This window comes from Doryrhamphus excisus, chromosome 21, assembly GCF_030265055.1.
Source record: "Doryrhamphus excisus isolate RoL2022-K1 chromosome 21, RoL_Dexc_1.0, whole genome shotgun sequence".
NCBI lineage: Eukaryota > Metazoa > Chordata > Actinopteri > Syngnathiformes > Syngnathidae > Doryrhamphus > Doryrhamphus excisus.
Window position 1 is genome coordinate 4,322,959 of NC_080486.1, and position 18,565 is coordinate 4,341,523.

At 34.4% G+C, this 18,565-nt stretch overlaps 1 protein-coding gene across 2 annotated transcripts in view; it reads left to right on the forward strand.

Annotated features, from left to right (window-relative positions):
- The window catches only part of cntnap2a (contactin associated protein 2a), a 341,582-nt gene that overhangs the window by 158,436 nt on the left and 164,581 nt on the right, over positions 1-18,565 (forward strand). For both annotated transcript variants that reach the window (XM_058059946.1, XM_058059947.1), the window contains exon 4: positions 14,795-14,942. In XM_058059946.1, the coding sequence (XP_057915929.1) occupies positions 14,795-14,942 (148 nt within the window). The remainder of the gene's footprint in view (positions 1-14,794; positions 14,943-18,565) is intronic.

Here is an 18,565-nt window from a genome sequence, read left to right on the forward strand (position 1 = left end):
CGACACATAATAACCTGCACAGAAAGTGTTTGAGATCTTCCAGAATCTGCACCTATTCCAACTGTATTTCATTGGAGTGTTTTTTAATTGGTTCCACCCACGGCCCGCCTCCGGGTATTTCCACTCCTCACACTCCCAAGCGCTCCCAAGGACTTCCAGACGACTGCCGATACCCACTTTATTTGGTCGGTTGATGATAAATGAATAAACTCTTTGGAGAGCTACTTGAAACAACTATTCACACTCACATTCATACCTATGGACAATTTGGATGTTTTTGGAATGTAATTATTAATATAATTAATCAATTTAAATAATTAATTCATTTATTTTATTTATTGATATAATAAATGTATAATTATACATATTATAATTAATATATAATTTGGAATGTTTTTGGGAAACCGGAGTACCCGGAGAAAACCCACGCATGCACGGGGAGAACATGCAAACTCCACACAAATATGGAATTGAACTCGGGTCTCCTAGCTGTGAGGTCTGCGCGCTAACCACTCGACCACCGTGCAGCCCATTCTAACAATTATAGTAATAAAAATACTAAGATTTGAAGCAAATATTCAATATCAAAATCAGGTGGCGACCTGTTGGAGACCTTTAAGCAAATTCACCGAGCTCCTGATCTCATACCAAATCAATGAATGGCTTGGGCAGCATATAGCTGTAAATACGCTCTAAATATGAAATATATATTTATTGACATAGAAAACGCAAAAAAAAAAAAGTCACAGGAACAGCCCCACTAAGAAAATACGGTAGTTATAGGTCATGGCCGCCGTATTAACAAACCAGGACTTGTGCCTCCTCCATCGATGCCAATCAGAGATGGGTGCCTGATAAGTAACCGCGACTCCCCAGGAATGAGCGTCCTTTCACACAACAGACAATGTCACTGTATTGGCTGGGTGATTCCCTGAGGAAGATAACTGATAAACACTTCATAATTGGTTTTGTGAAAGTGCAGAGTCATAATGACATTGATGAAAGATTGTGGTAATTTGCGACAACACTCGCTAGGAGGTTGCAGCGCTCTCGGTGGAAGAGTTGGACAACGCGCTATAAACTTTTTAGCCCGTAATTATGATTTATATGGATTTTTGCATTTATAGTAACAGAACAGTTTTGGTATTGTCTTAAAACAGCAAAAAAAAAAAAAATGGTTGTGGATGAGTGGTTAGTGTGCAGGTCTCACAGCTAGGAGACCCGAGTTCAATTCCACACTCGGTGCATGCGTGGGTTTTCTCCGGGCACTCCGGTTTCCTCCCACATTCCAAAAACATGCTAGGTTAATTAGCGACTCCAAATTGTCCATAGGAGACCTGAGTTCAATCTCACTCTCGTATGAGATCGGGAGCTCGGTGAACTTGCTTAAAGGTCTCCAACAGGTCTTCACCTGACTTTGTTATTGAATATTGAATATATTGAAATCTTAGTATTTTTATTGCTGTAAATGTTAGAATGGGCTGCACAGCGGTTGAGTGGTTAGCGTGCAGACCCGAGTTCAATTCCATCTCTGTGTGGAGTTTGCATGTTCTCCCCGTGCATGCGTGGGTTTTCTCCGGGTACTCCGGTTTCCTCCCACATTCCAAAAACATGCTAGGTTAATTAGCGACTCCAAATTGCCCACAGGTATGAATGTGAGTGTGAATGGTTGTTTGACTATATGTGCCCTGTGATTGGCTGGCAACCAGTCCAGCTCGAAGACAGCTGAGATAGGCTCCAGCACCCCCGACCCTCGTGAGGATAAGCGGAAAAAAATGATTGAATTAATTAATGTTTTTTAATGCAGGCTGCATGGCGGTCTAATGGTTAGCGTGCAGACCTCACAGCTAGCAGACCCGAGTTCAATCCCAAATGACCCTTCGGTCATCTCTTTGTGGAGTTTGCATGTTCTCCCCGTGTGGGTTTTCTCCGGGTACTCCGATTTCATCCCACATTCCAAAAACATGCTAGGTTAATTAGCGACTCCAAATTGTCCATAGGTATGAATGTGAGTGTGAATGGTTGTTTGTCTATATGTGCCCTGTGATTGGCTGGCGACCAGTCCAGGGTGTACCCCGCCTCTCGCCCGAAGACAGCTGGGATAGGCTCCAGCACCCCCGCGACCCTTTTGAGGAAAAAGCAGTATAAAATGAATGAATGAATGAATGTTTCTTTATATGTGCCCAGTGATTGGGTGTGAAGACAGCTGGGATAGGCTCCAACAATGAATATCTGTCCCACATACACAATATCATGCAATACAAGGAACATTAAAAACAACAAATAGTGCACATTAAACCACATTTAATCCCTATAAATATACAATATGTAAATCTTTTTTTTTTCTTGTCATAAATTCGAGTCCAGCTAATTCCATCCTGCCCTAGCTAGGCTCCCTTATGCCGTTTATTCATATGGATGAGAAGCTTGAAGCTGTAAGTCGTACCTGGCCACTTGACAGTAATATATGTATCCAATAAAGCAGCACAGCCCCGGCCACAACTCTTAAGCCGACTGTGCATCAAACAGGGACACATTAATAATGCTTCCTCAGCATAGCTATGAAAAATAGTCCTGCATGTATTTTGTGGCTTAGTTTACCTCAAAACGATACTGTGCTTTTTTTATATATATATATATATGGCCCTGTTGCATAAATCTGCATTTATGATTGCATTCAAAAAGGTTTTTACGGTCTTTTATGTTAGATTCCAGTTGGAAGGACCTTTGCATTAATTAAATTAAAAGGATTGAAATGGAAATGAAATAATTATTTGATTATTTGCTGTATGCCACACAACGGAGCACTTAAATGCACTTTCCTCGAAACCGACGAAGACGTGCTTTTACTGTGAAGAATCAACAAAAAAACAGTGGGAAGAAAATAGATATTTTAAGACGTAGGACCCAAATAATATTTCAAGCATCTGTTCTAAGAAATGCATTAGCGTTCTTGTTATCTTGTCAGCTGACCTCTGGTCCATTCGACCTAAGCTCAAACAAAATAAGCGAATAATAACTTGAAAGCTGCCGCAATCCTCCATATCATCAACGTGTGGCATTTTCATCTATCCAAATATTGTAAACAAAAGTCATAGAAATATCTCTAAATCTGTGTTAGTGATTACCTGATAGAATTAAACTGTATATGTGTGGCCTTTTATTGTAGCCACCCTAAGGTGTGTAAAGTCAGTTTGTAATATTCATTCATTTTCTACCGCTTATCCTCACGAGGGTCGCGGCAATGCTGGAGCCTATCCCAGCTGTCTTCGGGCGAGAGGCGGGGTACACCCTAGACTGGTCGCCAGCCGATCACATGGGCACATATAGACAAACAACCATTCACACTCAAATTCATACTACTTACTTTCTTCATACTAGGGCCGGGAGGTGGTGGGGGGGGGGGGGGGGGGGCTTTAATATAATACAATAATAATCATCCGTTCATTCATTTTCAACAATCTGACTCATGGTGTCATCTTACAAACAACCTCATCACACAGCAACTTAACACCCAAAAGGTACATTTAATTCATTCATTTTCTACCACTTATCCTCACAAGGGTTGTGGGGTGCTGGAGCCTATCCCAGCTGTCTTTGGGCGAGGACTGGTCGCCAGCCAATCACAGGGCACATATAGTCAAACAACCATTCACACTCACATTCATACCTATGGACAATTTGGAGTTGCTAATTAACCTAGCATGTTCTTTTTTTTTGGAATGTGGGAGGAAACCGGAGTACCCGGAGAACAGAACGGGGAGAACATGCAAACTCCACACAGGTGGAATTGAACTCAGGGTCTACTAACTGTGAGGCCTGCATGCTAACCACTCATACACCATGCAGCCAAGTCCAGTTGTCTTCAATTGAGTGAGCCGTGGGGGTAGATGAAAATCCCCATGAAAATATAACTGTAGGTGGTAAGGTGTGTGTGTGTGTGTGTGTGTGTGTGTGTGTGTGTGTGTGTGTGTGTGTGTAATTGTTGTCTTTGTCTATAAAGGTCAGGTGGGGCTCGTCCCATCTGGCCATGATGCCCAATTGTTTACGATTTAGTGGTGAGTTTTATTTTCTCGAACTCCCGATGTTTTGTTTTCCGTGTTTTTTCATAGGTTAGTGTTCCATTGACTTTCCTAGGTTGGAACTTTTTATCCTTTTGTCAACCAAAGTCAATTGTTTCACTTTACAAACTCAACATACGTTTAATTATTAGTTTTTATCACGTTCTGAATTTTTGCCAACAAGCCTCAGGCGCCGGATAAAGGGCCCGAAGCAGAGTTAATCATGTAGTCTTGGATCAAAACCAGCAGAAACGGACACGGAACTTATTATTTAATTCATTCATTCATTCATTGACATTATTATTCCTATTATTCACAGAATGCATCGCGTCTGAGTTTGGAGGTTCCAATGTAGCTCATTAATAAGTTTGGCAAAGGCTGCCCTAGAATATCTACTCATTTGGTGAACTTTAACTTCATTATGTTTTCCACATACAAAACTTTAAATTGCGTGCCTGTGGCGCTGCGAGGGGGAAATTTACACATTTGTTTTACTGGTGCATACAAAGTAGCATAAATGAGCCCCCCTGTCTGTGACTCCAGATGCTTGCTTTTCTTTCATTATTTTTCCCCATTTTTTGCTTTCTTCATTGTAAATATAACTCATTAACAAGGTGAATGCAGTTAATGACAGCTGGGGGGGGGGGGGGGGGGGGCGTCGATCATGATGACCAAGATGACCAAGTCAATTAAAATAATTTCCAGACTATCAACAAGACAGGCTAGACAAGTTTGGAAAGTTGCACATTTGAATGCGGCACAAACATCTGTGTCAGAAAGTGCAAAATATGAAACTTACAATTACAAATTTACAATCCATAGGCGAAACTTTTTATTATTATGAAATAATAAGGGCTGCACAGTGGTCGAGTGGTTAGCGCGCAGACCTCACAGCTATGAAACCCGAGTTCAATCCCATCTTCGGCCATCTCTGTGTGGAGTTTACATGTTCTCCTTGTGCATGAGTGGGTTTTCTCATGTGTGGGCGGAATTTGTCGGAAGCTAGCGGGGTTAGCTTATTCGTATGTGCGTATATTTTTACTTTAATGTAAGAAGCTTTTTTTTTCATATTTTGTATCAATTTGTGCGGATGAGTGGTTACCGCGCTGGCTTCACAGCTAGGAGACCCGAGTTCAATTCCAACGTGGGTTTTCTCCGGGTACTCCGGTTTTCCTCCCACATTCAAAAAAAAAAACATGCTAGGTTAATTAGCGACTCCAAATTGTCCATAGGTATGAATGTGAGTGTGAATGGTTGTTTGTCTATATGTGCCCTGTGATTGGCTGGCGACCAATTCAGGGTGTACCCCGCCTCTCGCCTGAAGACAGTTGGGATAGGCAAATATGATTATAAACTTATATGGTATGTATGGCAAACATCGGCGTAATTTTTCGGAAGCTAGCGAGGTTAGCTTATTCGTATGTGTCGATAATATCGATTTATGGATATTAAGTGCGTTTATTGTTTGTTACAGTTACCACACGTCAAAGAAAGCTTAACTAAAGTAAGAAATAAATGGTTTGCAGTCATTTTAATATCTAAAAACACCAATAAATCCATATTTTTTTATTTTCCTGAGGTTAATTTCCAGTTCTGTGGTTATAGCAAATCGAACAAAAATTTTTGAGTAACTTTGCAGGTGCTTTTCTTCATACTCCCTTATAACCTGCATCAATAGGCGGCTGGCAGTTTTATTTATAAACATCATTTCCATGTTAACAAAGTCAACATCACGTTTTATTTTGACTGCACTAATGTGTTTGTGTTCACTGGAAAAGTGCAAAAAAAAAATAGTGTTAATAACGACTCTCAATTAACAGCTTTAGTGGAACTTTCTTGGGTGATACATGAACGTCTCGTTTCAGTGTTTTTTTGTTTTTTTTCAAATGGATTCATGATGGAGAGCCTTGAAAGATGTGATTTTCTTGAAAATAATGCTTTAATGCATTATTGTCCTTATTGATGACATGTGACACTAGCATCTGTATATGATTTTTTGAGTTCTATAACTGGCATTTACATGACATTTATATTTTATATTTATATTAACTTAATTTATATATTTCTTTTGTTTTTTGGAATGGATTCATGATGGAACATTGATATGAAATTTATATTTTATATTTATATTAACTTAATTTATATTCTAGTTTTTTTTGTTTTTTCGAATTGATTAATTATTTTTTTTTAGTTCTATAACTGCCATTTACATGAAATTTATATTTTGTATTTATATTAACTTAATCTATTTTTTTCGATATTTTTGTTTTTGATTCATGATTTAGCATTGATATGAAACTTATATTTTATATCTATATTAACTTAATTTATATTCGAGGTTTTTTTTTGTTTTTTTCCGAATTGATTCATGATTTTTCGAGTTCTATAACTGGCATTTATATGAAATTTATATTTTATATTAATATTAACTTAATTTATATTTAGTTTTTTTGTTTTTTTCGAATGGATTCATGATGGAGCATTGATATGAAATTTATATTTTATATTCATATTAACTTAATTTATATTTAGTTTTTTTTGTTTTTTTAATTGATTCATGATTTTTTGAGTTCTATAACTGGCATTTATATGAAATGTATATTTTATATTTATATTAACTTAATTTATATATATTTATTTTTTTGTTTTTTTTCGAATGGATTCATGATGGAGTATTGATATGAAATTTATATTTTATATTTATATTAACTTAATTTATATTTCGTTTTTTTGTTTTTTTTCAAATTGATTCATGATTTTTCGAGTTCTATAACTGGCATTTACATGAAATCTATATTTATTTTTTTTGTTTTTTTAATGGATTCATGATGGAGCATTTATATGAAATGTATATTTTATATTAACTTAATTTATATTTAGTTTTTTTTTCGGATTGATTCATGATTTTTCGAGTTCTATGACTGGCATTTATATGAAATTTATATTTTATATTTATATTAACTTAATTTATATTTAGGTTTTTTGTTTTTTTAACGGATTCATGATGGGGCATTTATATGAAATTTATATTTATATTAACTTAGTTTATATTTAAGGGTTTTTTGGGTTTTTTTTTCGAATTCATTCATGATGGGGAGCCTCGAAAGATGTGATTTCCTTGAAAAATCATGCTTTAATGCAGTCGTCCTTATTGATAACATGTGGCACTAGCGTCTGAATATGATTTTTCGAGTTCTATCACTGGCATTTGAAATTTTTAAATTATCTTTGTTGGGAGACTCCTGGTTTTTAATGTGTTGCAAGGTCACACTTGTCGGTAAATAAAGTTGCTAAGATTTGAGGAAAAGTAATCTAAATCTAAAGGGCAAAAGGTTTAGGTGTTGAAAAACAATCCAAAGTAACTGAAATCACCACAGTGCAGATGTTCCTTTGTTTGGTTCAGAGGCCAAAGGTCCGTCGAGACCTGGACTGAGCAATGTCGCTTTCCAGGAAAATCTCCAGAGAACAGAAGCTAGTCCATTAAATGTACTATTAACACACTTTGTCCCCTTTTTCTTGCCATATGCCCGTAAAAAAAAACAAAAAAAAAAAAACGGCTTCACAGACACAACAGTTTCTCGACGGCGTTCCCCGTTTTTCTTTTGTCGCACACACTTGTCGATAAAAACAAAAGACCAGACCAGGCCATGTTGATTTCCCCTGGCTCTGTTAGGGAGGTTTGCACACAATGGGCTCCGGTACTGGAGCACTCTACCGGTCCAGCGACAACAATGAAATGGCTTTGAGTCTTTGTTTTTCAGTATCTGCTGTTACACATGCACAGGAAAACAGGCGCAGAGACACTGATAAACAAGGAAGTTGATGTTTGAATGCGCCCTCAAACAACAGGAAGTTTACATACACAGCCTGTGCAGCCCGAGTCCTATTAGTCGCATTTCTCATGGCGGACTGCAGCTGATATTTCCTCTATGGTTGCATAAAATAATTATTTTGACAATGCAAAAGTTATTTTTTTTTTTAGCTTTTATTGCTGGTTCTTCGGAGAATGATGACATGATTTTCAAAGGTTTTAAAATTGTATAAAATTGTATAAAAAAAATTCCAGACTATAAGTCGCACTTTTGTTCATAGGTTAGCTGTTCCTGGGACTTATACTCCAGAGCGACTTATAAATTTTTTTTAAAAATGTACCGTATTTTCCGGACTATAAGTCACACTTTTTTTCATTGGTTGGTTTTTCCTGTGACTTATACTCCAGAGCGACTTAAAAAAAAAAAAAAATGTACCGTATTTTCCGGACTATAAGTCACACTTTTTTTCATTGGTTGGCTTTTCCTGCGACTTATACTCCAGAGCGACTTATAAATCATAAAAAAATCTGTACCGTATTTTCCGGACTATAACTCGCACTGTTTTTCATAGGTTGGCTGTTCCTGGGACTTATACTCCAGAGCGACTTATGAATTAAAAAAAAAAAATGTACCGTATTTTCCGGACTATAACTCGCACTTTTTTTTCATAGGTTGGCTGTTCCTGGGACTTATACTCCAGAGTGACTTATATAAAAAAAAAAAATATGTACCGTATTTTCCGGACTATAAGTCACACTTTTTTTCATAGGTTGGCTGTTCCTGGGACTTATACTTCAGAGCGACTTAAAATATATATATATATATATATGTACCGTATTTTCCGGACTATAAGTCGCACTTTTGTTCATAGGTTGGCTGTTCCTGGGACTTATACTCCAGAGCGACTTATAAATAATAAAAAAATATGTACCGTATTTTCTGGACTTTTAGTCGCACTTTTTTTCATAGGTTGGCTGTTCCTGCGACTTATACTCCAGAGCGACTTATAAAAAAAAATATATATATGTACAGTATTTTCCGGACTATAACTCGCACTTTTTTCATAGGTTGGCTGTTCCTACTACTTATACTCCAGAGAGACTTATAAATTTAAAAAAAAAATATGTACCGTATTTTCCGGACTATAAGTCACACTTTTTTTCATAGGTTGGCTGTTCCTGGGACTTATACTCCAGAGCGACTTATAAATAATAAAAAAATATGTACAGTATTTTCCGGACTATAACTCGCACTTTTTTCATAGGTTGGCTGTTCCTGGGACTTATACTCCAGAGCGACTTATAAATTTAAAAAAAAATATGTACCGTATTTTCCGGACTATAAGTCGCACTTTTCTTCATAGGTTGGCTGTTCCTGGGACTTATACTCCAGAGCGACTTAAAAAAAAAAAAAGTACCGTATTTTCCGGACTATAAGTCACACTTTTTTTCATAGGTTGGCTGTTCCTATGACTTATACTCCAGAGCGACTTATAAAAAAAAAAAATATGTACCGTATTTTCCGGACTATAAGTCGCGCTTTTTTTCATAGGTTGGCTGTTCCTGGGACTTATACTCCAGAGCGACTTAAAAAAATATATATACATATATATATGTATATATGTACCGTATTTTCCGGACTATAAGTCACACTTTTTTTCATAGGTTGGCTGTTCCTATGACTTATACTTCAGAGCGACTTATAAAAAAAAAATAATAAAAATAAAAATAAAATAAAAAAAAAAATATATATATATACGTACCACCCACTAAATTGAAAGGGAAAAAAAACAGACGTAGGACAAGCATCATAGGAAATTGCTGATGCAAGCCAGAGGAGCCCAGAAGGAGGCTGACGTCATTGCAGCACCCCAATGAAAGCATTGCTCACACGATCCATTATGGGAAAATGGGAACTATTTTTTTTCAGAGGAACCGTTTCCTGTACAGTATTGAAACAATTAGTAGTATTTTTGAAGTAAAGGAAATTAGCATTTAGTCATAATTAGCCACACAGCTCTATAAACCGCAGGGTTCAATGTTTTAAAAAGAAGATACACCAGGAAATACAGTAAATGGAGCGTTGTTGGTGTTTTTTGGAGGTGTTTTCTGAAGTCTTTATACTCGGAATAGGTGAAAAAAGTGCAGTCATATGTATGTGTTGCACAACTCTGATTGTGCTATGTGAGTGTGTGTCAACAAGGCCTTCTATGAGAATATATTAGACCAAAAATGTCAAACTCTTCTACTGTCAAGATGACCTTAATAATGTGATATTCAGATTTTGATAACAATATGGAAAAATAAGTAAAATAAGTACTGCATGCGATATGATTTCTGTCAAAACTAAATATATTTACAAAGAAAAAGGTGACATACTGTACATTATAGACACACATAATTTCCAGAGGGCTGCACGGTGGTCAAGTGGTTAGCACGCAGGTCTCGCAGCTTGGAAACCCGAGTTCAATTCCACCTTCGGCCATCTCTGCATGAAGTTTGCATGTTATCTCCAGGTACTCCGGTTTCCTCCCACATTCCCAAAAAAAACATGCTAGGTTAATTAGCGACTCCAAATTGTCCATAGGTATGAATATTGTGTAAAATGTGTGAAAGTGACTATAGGGGTGTTATTTCATGTCTAAAGGGCTCTAAATTATGCTTAAAAAAAATATTTAGAAGATCATAAACAGGATTTCAGGTTGCACGGCGGTCGAGTGGTTAGCGCGTTAGACCTCACAGCTAGGAGACCCGAGTTCAATCCCACCCTCGGCCATCTCTGTGTAGAGTTTGCATGTTCTCCCCGGGTTTTCTCCGGGTCCTCCGGTTTTCCTCCCACATTCCAAAAAAAACATGCTAGGTTAATTAGCGACTCCAAATTGTCCATTGGTATGAATGTGAGTGTGAATGGTTGTTTGTCTATATGTGCCTTGTGATTGGCTGGCGACCAGTCCAGGGTGTACCGAGCCTCTCGCTTGAGGACAGCTGGGATAGGCTCCAGCACCCCTAGAAAATGAATGAATGAATGAATGGAAAATAACATGCTGTGCCAGATTGTTGCCAGATTGTTGTTTGACAATTGTGTATTAGACTGACAATACATTAAGATCTATAATAATAAAACCAATACAGACATCGACATTTGTTGCCAAACTGCTCTATTTTACCCGACAACACATTCCCAACAATCCGTCGGAATTTTCTTCCCTCCAAGTGCTGATCCTCGACTAATCAGTCAGATTGCTGGAAATGCTGTGGCAGCTCACGCTGCTTTGAGTTTTTCCTTATTAATTATTCACGTTTTAAAACTCAGCAGGTTTCCTTTTTTAATGTCTGTACATTTTAACATCTTGGAGGGGCGGGGGGGGGGGGGTGAAGATTTCCAAATGGAGTATCTTGAACTGACATAAAAATGTGCTCGGATTTTTAATATTTTTTGGGGCTGAAAGGTTCAGAAAGCTGGAATATTGTGGATGGAGAATATGAACTGTGGGGCGTTTACTGCCGTTCGTTTTTTTTGTGCTTGATTAAACACACACACACACCAGTTTTCTATTACTCGTTAGGTGCTGGTAAATGATTTGACTTTTAGAGCACAGGGAATTAAATGGTCGACTAAACAGACCTTTTTTCGAGGTGTTTGGCTTCTGTGACTTTTTACTTCTCATCTTCATTACCCAATTCCTTTCCTGGTTGCTGGCCTCTGCGCTACGTAGCAATGCCTCTGAATTGAGGTGTTCATTCAGCCAAGTCCAGATAAGTGCTGAAATGTGGGAGGAACACAATAGAGAAATAAAGGAAGCAATCGAAGGGATGGAGCTTTTGACTTCAGATGAAAACTGTTTTTTTTTTTTTTTCGTTTGAGTCAGCCGGACAAAGGATGTTTTTTTTTTTTTTCTTTTTTTTTTTGTACCCGGTTGGCAAAATTATGAGTAAACATACAAAGTTCAGATTTTTAAGAACAAGAAAAACAGGTTTTAAGGGAGGTTATGTGTTGGCTGATGTGTACAAATGGAGACTTTTTAACAATATCTCTCTTTAAAGCACAAGGAACGTTTTATGGAAAACAGATTTTTGTTTTTGTTTACATAATCAATAATTAATCAAGTCAATAATCAATCAAATTAATTGAAAATAAAATTTATATATATAACTTTTTGAATTTTTATTGTTTAATTTGATTAATTCTTGAATAAATAATTAATATTTAATTATTTTTGAAAAATAATATATATATTTCAATTTTTTTCTATTTCATTTAATTTGATTAATTATTGAAAATTAATTACTTTAATAATATATATTAAAAAAATTCAATATTTATTGTTTAATTTGATGATTGCATCATGAATTACTTAAAAGTATATTAAACAGTAAGTATTGAAAAGTATTGCATTTTAGATTTTAGATGCAGGCCGATAATATTTTTTTTGGCTGACATCAGCCCGATATCGATATCTTATATATCAATATATATCAATATATATATATGTTTTTAAATAAATACATAATCAATAATTAATCAAGTCAGTATTTAATCAAATTAAACAGTAAGTATTGAATAGAAAATATATATATATATAATTTTTTTATTTTTTATTGTTTAATTTGATTAATTCTTGAATAAAATAATTAATATTTAATACATTTTTATATTAATAATAATATGAATAATTAATCAAGTCAATAATTGATCAAATTAAACAGTAAGTATTTAAAAGAAAAAAATATATATATTTTTCTTTTAAATTTTTAATTGTTAATTTGATTAATTCATGAATAAAATAATTAATATTTAATTACTTTTTGAAAAAATTATATATATATATTACAATTTAATTTGATTCATTATTGACAAATTAATTATTTTAATAATATATATTTTTTAAATTCAATATTTACTGTTTAATTTGATTATTGACTAATTAAATACATGTCTGGGCATGTGAGTCTACCCTTTACTGTCTCTTGAATAATCCAAAATTTTTTCGAATATTTTCAAGTTTAGATGCATGCTGATATAACCTTTTTTTTTTTTGCCCAATATCGATATCGATATCTTGCCTAGTATGAAGTACTGAGTGGAATTTCAATGTATTGAAATTTGTATTTTCATTTAGTTGTAAATACCTGACATAATACCTCACACCTTACATAATATGCCAAATTTTTCTTCAATGTTTTTCATAAAAACGTATAACTGAAGAGTGTATTCACGTGTCCAACGGGCGGAGGCCACTCGTACGCTCACCGGCGATGTTAGCGAGTCCATTTCCACGTGTCAGAGTGGCTCCGAGGGAGGTTTTAAAGCAGTCAGTGAAACGTACAGCATCAAACATCACAAGTGCCTCCCTAAAGAGCCGTGTGCAGCCGCGAGAATGCGAAGCAGGGAACTAATATACCATTTGCATTTGTATGCTCAGTTAACCTTTCCTGGGTAAATAGAGAGATTCAAAATAAGCGAAGGAAAAACACGAGGGGGAAAACGGACCATCGCTGCATCCTGTGAAGGTATCTTCTGGGGAAAGTCAGTACGTTTTATTGCAGGAATATTTTGGTTTGTTTGGCTTTTAATATCTTTATGTATGTATCTTTATCAATTGTAATTCTGAAAGCATACAGTAATGTATTTATTAATTAAATGACAAAATAATAAATAAATATAATTAAACTATTGCCTAATTATTTCACTGTATATTTATTCAATTAAAACTATTGAATTTCATTTGAATTTATTTTATTGTATTTTTTTATGATTTATTCATGATGCCGTACAGCATTGACAAATGAAAACATAATTTTATAACATAAATATAAAAAATGAATAAATAAAAACAAATATATAAAAATACATAAAATAAAACTGTATTGATGCAATTTTTTTTATTTTAAAACAAAAATAAATATAAACTATAAAGGTTCTTAAAATATGCAACTAACAGAATTATTAATTAATTACATCATAAAAAATTTGATGCTATATTCATGGTATATTTATATTTATTTTGTTTAGTATAAAACAAATTAATTTCCCATTTTACTCATTAATTGAGAAATGTATATAATATAATTAATTAATAATTAATTTAATTAAACAGCAAATATTGAAAAAATTATGTATATATTTCTTTTTTAAATAAATACATAATTACTCAATAATCAAATCAAACAGTAAATATTGAAAAGAATATATATATATATATATATATATATTATACTTAAAATTTGTATTACTTAAAATATATATTACTTAAAAATCATGTTAAAAATTTAATTGTTTAATTTGAATAATTCTTAAAATAAAATATAAAATAATTAATATTTAATACAATTTTGAAAAATAATATATATATATTTCCTATTTTTACGATTTAATTTGATTAATTATTGACAAATTAATTACTTTAATAATATAAAATACATATATATATATATATATATATATATATATATATATATATTTATTTATTCAATATTTACTGTTTAATTTGATTATTGACTAATTAATTACTTTAATTTTTTTTTTATCCCAAGTGCAGTGTAGTGTGTTGAGGTGTAGTATTAACTTTAAGAATCGAACTTCCCAAGTCCACTCAGGTCTAATAGGCAGTGGCACTGTCAACCGTGTCCACTCCAGGCGTCCATGAGTCTTAAGGGACCCATTTGAAACAGGAAATAGAACAAGTAGTATCTTCCACGTACGGCACAATTTCCTCTTCAAATCCCCCTGAAGCGAGACTTCCTCGTGGCGTAATAAAACTCATAGAGACTCATAATTAGGTTGTATGTTTTGTGAGGGGAGAACCTCCTCGGGGCACCTTGTAGATTCCCAAAGCCGCTTGTTTGAAAGTCGGACTGTAGGCGTGCGGCTTTGGTGTATTTAATTTCACCGTGTGTGTGTGTGTGTGTGTGTGTGTTTCAGGCCTTTTCGGGAAACTCCAACTCGGAAAGCGCCATTCGCCATGAACTGCAGCATGGAATCGTGGCTCGCTTCCTGAGGCTCATCCCGCTGGAATGGAGCAAAGAAGGTCGGATTGGGCTCCGCATGGAAGTCTACGGCTGCATGTACTGTAAGTGTACAAACAGAACAAGATTTTCACCGCTGTTCTATTTTGCCTCAATTACATCAAAACGTTAAATCAGCTCTCAATCAACAATTCCACACAATGAACTTCCTAAAATCGAAACCCTGGAGCCATTTCCAACTTTAATTCACCCATTTAAAGAGTCTGAATGTGGCTCTATTTGCACATAAAACCTTTTAAAGTGAAGCCACAAAGCCTGGGGGTTGCAATGGTGACTGATTCTTGTCAAGTGTTTGTCCAAATGCTTGCTAGATTTGTCAATTGTTGGATAGAAAGTCACTTGGGGGCTAAAAAAATCCAATAAATCAATTTCTAAGTCGGCAGCGTTTGCTGCAATGCAATACAATTCAACCCAAATAAACTAATCAACTCAAAATACCTGCAACGGTGTTCTACGCCTTTAAATTAGAGCTCTGTAGACATGGAATAACACCCCTATAGTCTTCATATATAACTTCATACTTGTATTACCCAATCATACAGCCTCACTATGACTATCCAGCTTCAAACATAACACATAACGACAGTAGCAATATTATTAGAGATCTATAGACATGAAATAACACCCCTATAGTCAACTTCCTACTTGTATTACCCAATCAATACTAGAGCTCTGTTGGCATGAAATAACACCCCTATAGTCAACTTCCTACTTGTATTACCCAATCAATACTAGAGCTCTGTTGGCATGAAATAACACCTCTATAGTCAAATTCATGCTTGTATTACCAAATCAATACTAGAGCTCTGTAGACATGAAATAACACCCCTATAGTCAACTTCATGCTTGTATTACCCAATGAATATTAGAGCTCTGTAGACATGAAATAATACCCCTATAGTCAACTTCATGCTTGTATTACCCAATCAATACTAGAGCTCTGTAGACATGAAATAACACCCCTATAGTCAAATTCATGTTTGTATTACCCAATCAATACTAGAGCTCTGTAGACATGAAATAACACCCCTATAGTCAACTTCATGCTTGTATTACCCAATCAATAGTAGAGCTCTGTAGACATGAAATAACACCCCTATAGTCAACTTCCTACTTGTATTACCCAAGGAATATTAGAGCTCTGTAGACATGGAATAACACCCCTATAGTAAACTTCATGCTTGTATTACCCAATCAATATTAGAGCTCTGTAGACATGGAATAACACCCCTATAGTAAACTTCATGCTTGTATTAACCAATCATTAAGCCTCACTATGGTTATTCAGCTTCAAAAATAACACATTAACGACAATAGCAACATAATTACAGCTCTGTAGACATGAAATAACACCCCTATAGTCTACTTCATGCTTGTATTACCCAATCAATACTAGAGCTCTGTAGACATGAAATAACACCCCTATAGTCAACTTCATGCTTGTATTACCAAATCAATACTAGAGCTCTGTAGACATGAAATAACACCCCTATAGTCAACTTCATGCTTGTATTACCCAATCAATATTAGAGCTCTGTAGACATGAAATAACACCCCTATAGTAAACTTCATGCTTGTATTAACCAATCATCCAGCCTCACTATGGTTATTCAGCTTAAAAAATAACACATTAACGGCAATAGCAACATTATTAGAGCTCCGTAGACATGAAATAACACCCCTATAGTCAACTTCCTACTTGTATTACCCAATCAATACTAGAGCTCTTTAGGCATGAAATAACACCCCTATAGTCAACTTCATACTTGTATTACCCAATGAATATTAGAGCTCTGTAGACATGAAATAACACCCCTATAGTCAACTTCATGTATTACCCAATCAATACTAGAGCTTTGTAGGCATGAAATAACACCCCTATAGTCAACTTCATGCTTGTATTACCCAATCAACACTAGAGCTCTGTAGACATGAAATAACACCCCTATAGTCAACTTCATACTTGTATTACCCAATGAATATTAGAGCTCTGTAGACATGAAATAACACCCCTATAGTCAACTTCCTACTTGTATTACCCAATGAATTTTAGAGCTCTGTAGACATGGAATAACACCCCTATAGTCAACTTCATGTATTATCCAATCAATACTAGAGCTCTGTAGGCATGAAATAACACCCCTATAGTCAACTTCATGCTTGTATTACCCAATCAACACTAGAGCTCTGTAGACATGAAATAACACCCCTATAGTCAACTTCATACTTGTATTACCCAATGAATATTAGAGCTCTGTAGACATGAAATAACACCCCTATAGTCAACTTCATGCTTGTATTAACCAATCATCCAGCCTCACTATGGTTATTCAGCTTCAAACATAACACATTAACGACAATAGCAACATTATTAGAGCTCTGTAGACATGAAATAACACCCCTATAGTAAACGTCATGCTTGTATTAACCAATCATACAGCCTCACTATGGTTATTCAGCTTAAAAAATAACACATTAACAACAATAGTGTCACGGTTGGGCATGTCTGTGTTGCGGTGCGACCCCAGGATGCAGAGAGCAGGACCAAATGCATGTAAAATAATATTTATTTTAGCTATAATAGCAGCAAAAGGAAACACAACTCAACTAGCTGAAGGACAAACTAGCAATGATCCAACACAGGGAGACGCACACACCTGAACTAAATAGACACAAATTAGGGACAGGTGTGGATGATTGGGACAACGAAGGAAGACAGGGCCAAAACAGGAAGTACAATACAAAATAAGAGTGTACAGTGGCTAATTTATTTCAAGTCTCTTCTTCTCATATGTACACAAACTCTGAACCTTTTTTTTTTAAACTTTATTTATACGTTTTCACATCAAGGGCAGCACTCCAACACCATATACACAATATATCTCCCACTTGTAAAGCAGTCGTCCTTGGAAGAACACATCCTTATTCTCCAAACTACTGAGAATCCTCAACAGTCAACAAAAGCAAGGCGTAGGAGACCGAGTAACTAAAGTTCAATCAATCTTCTTTACCCCCCCCCCCCCACGTGAATTATGAGTTCACGAAGTCCACATTAAAAAATAGGCCCAAGTAATAATAATAATAACAAATAATTATTACATTTATTATAATAATAAATAATAATAATATGAGTAAAAATAATGTCATTTAATATATAATAATATTGAAATACAATAATAATAATAATAATAATAATAATTATTATTATTATTATTATTATTATTGTTTTGTTTTATTTGTTTTTACTATATATATATGTTTTGTTTTATTTGTTTTAACTATATATATATATATATATATATATATATATATATATATATATATATATATATATATATATATATATATACTATATATATATATATATATATATATATATAGATATATTTGTTTTACTATATATATAGTATATATACATATATATAGTAAAAACAAATAAAACCAAAAATAATAATAATAATAATTATTATTATTATTATAATAATAATATAATAATTATAATATAATAATAATAATAATAATAATAATAATAATAATAATAATAATAATAATAATAATAATAATAATAATAATAATAATAATAATAATTATTATTATTATTATTATTATTATTAGCCTTTTCCCTCAACCTCCTTCCCTCCTTCCTTCCTCTAATTTGCCCCACCTC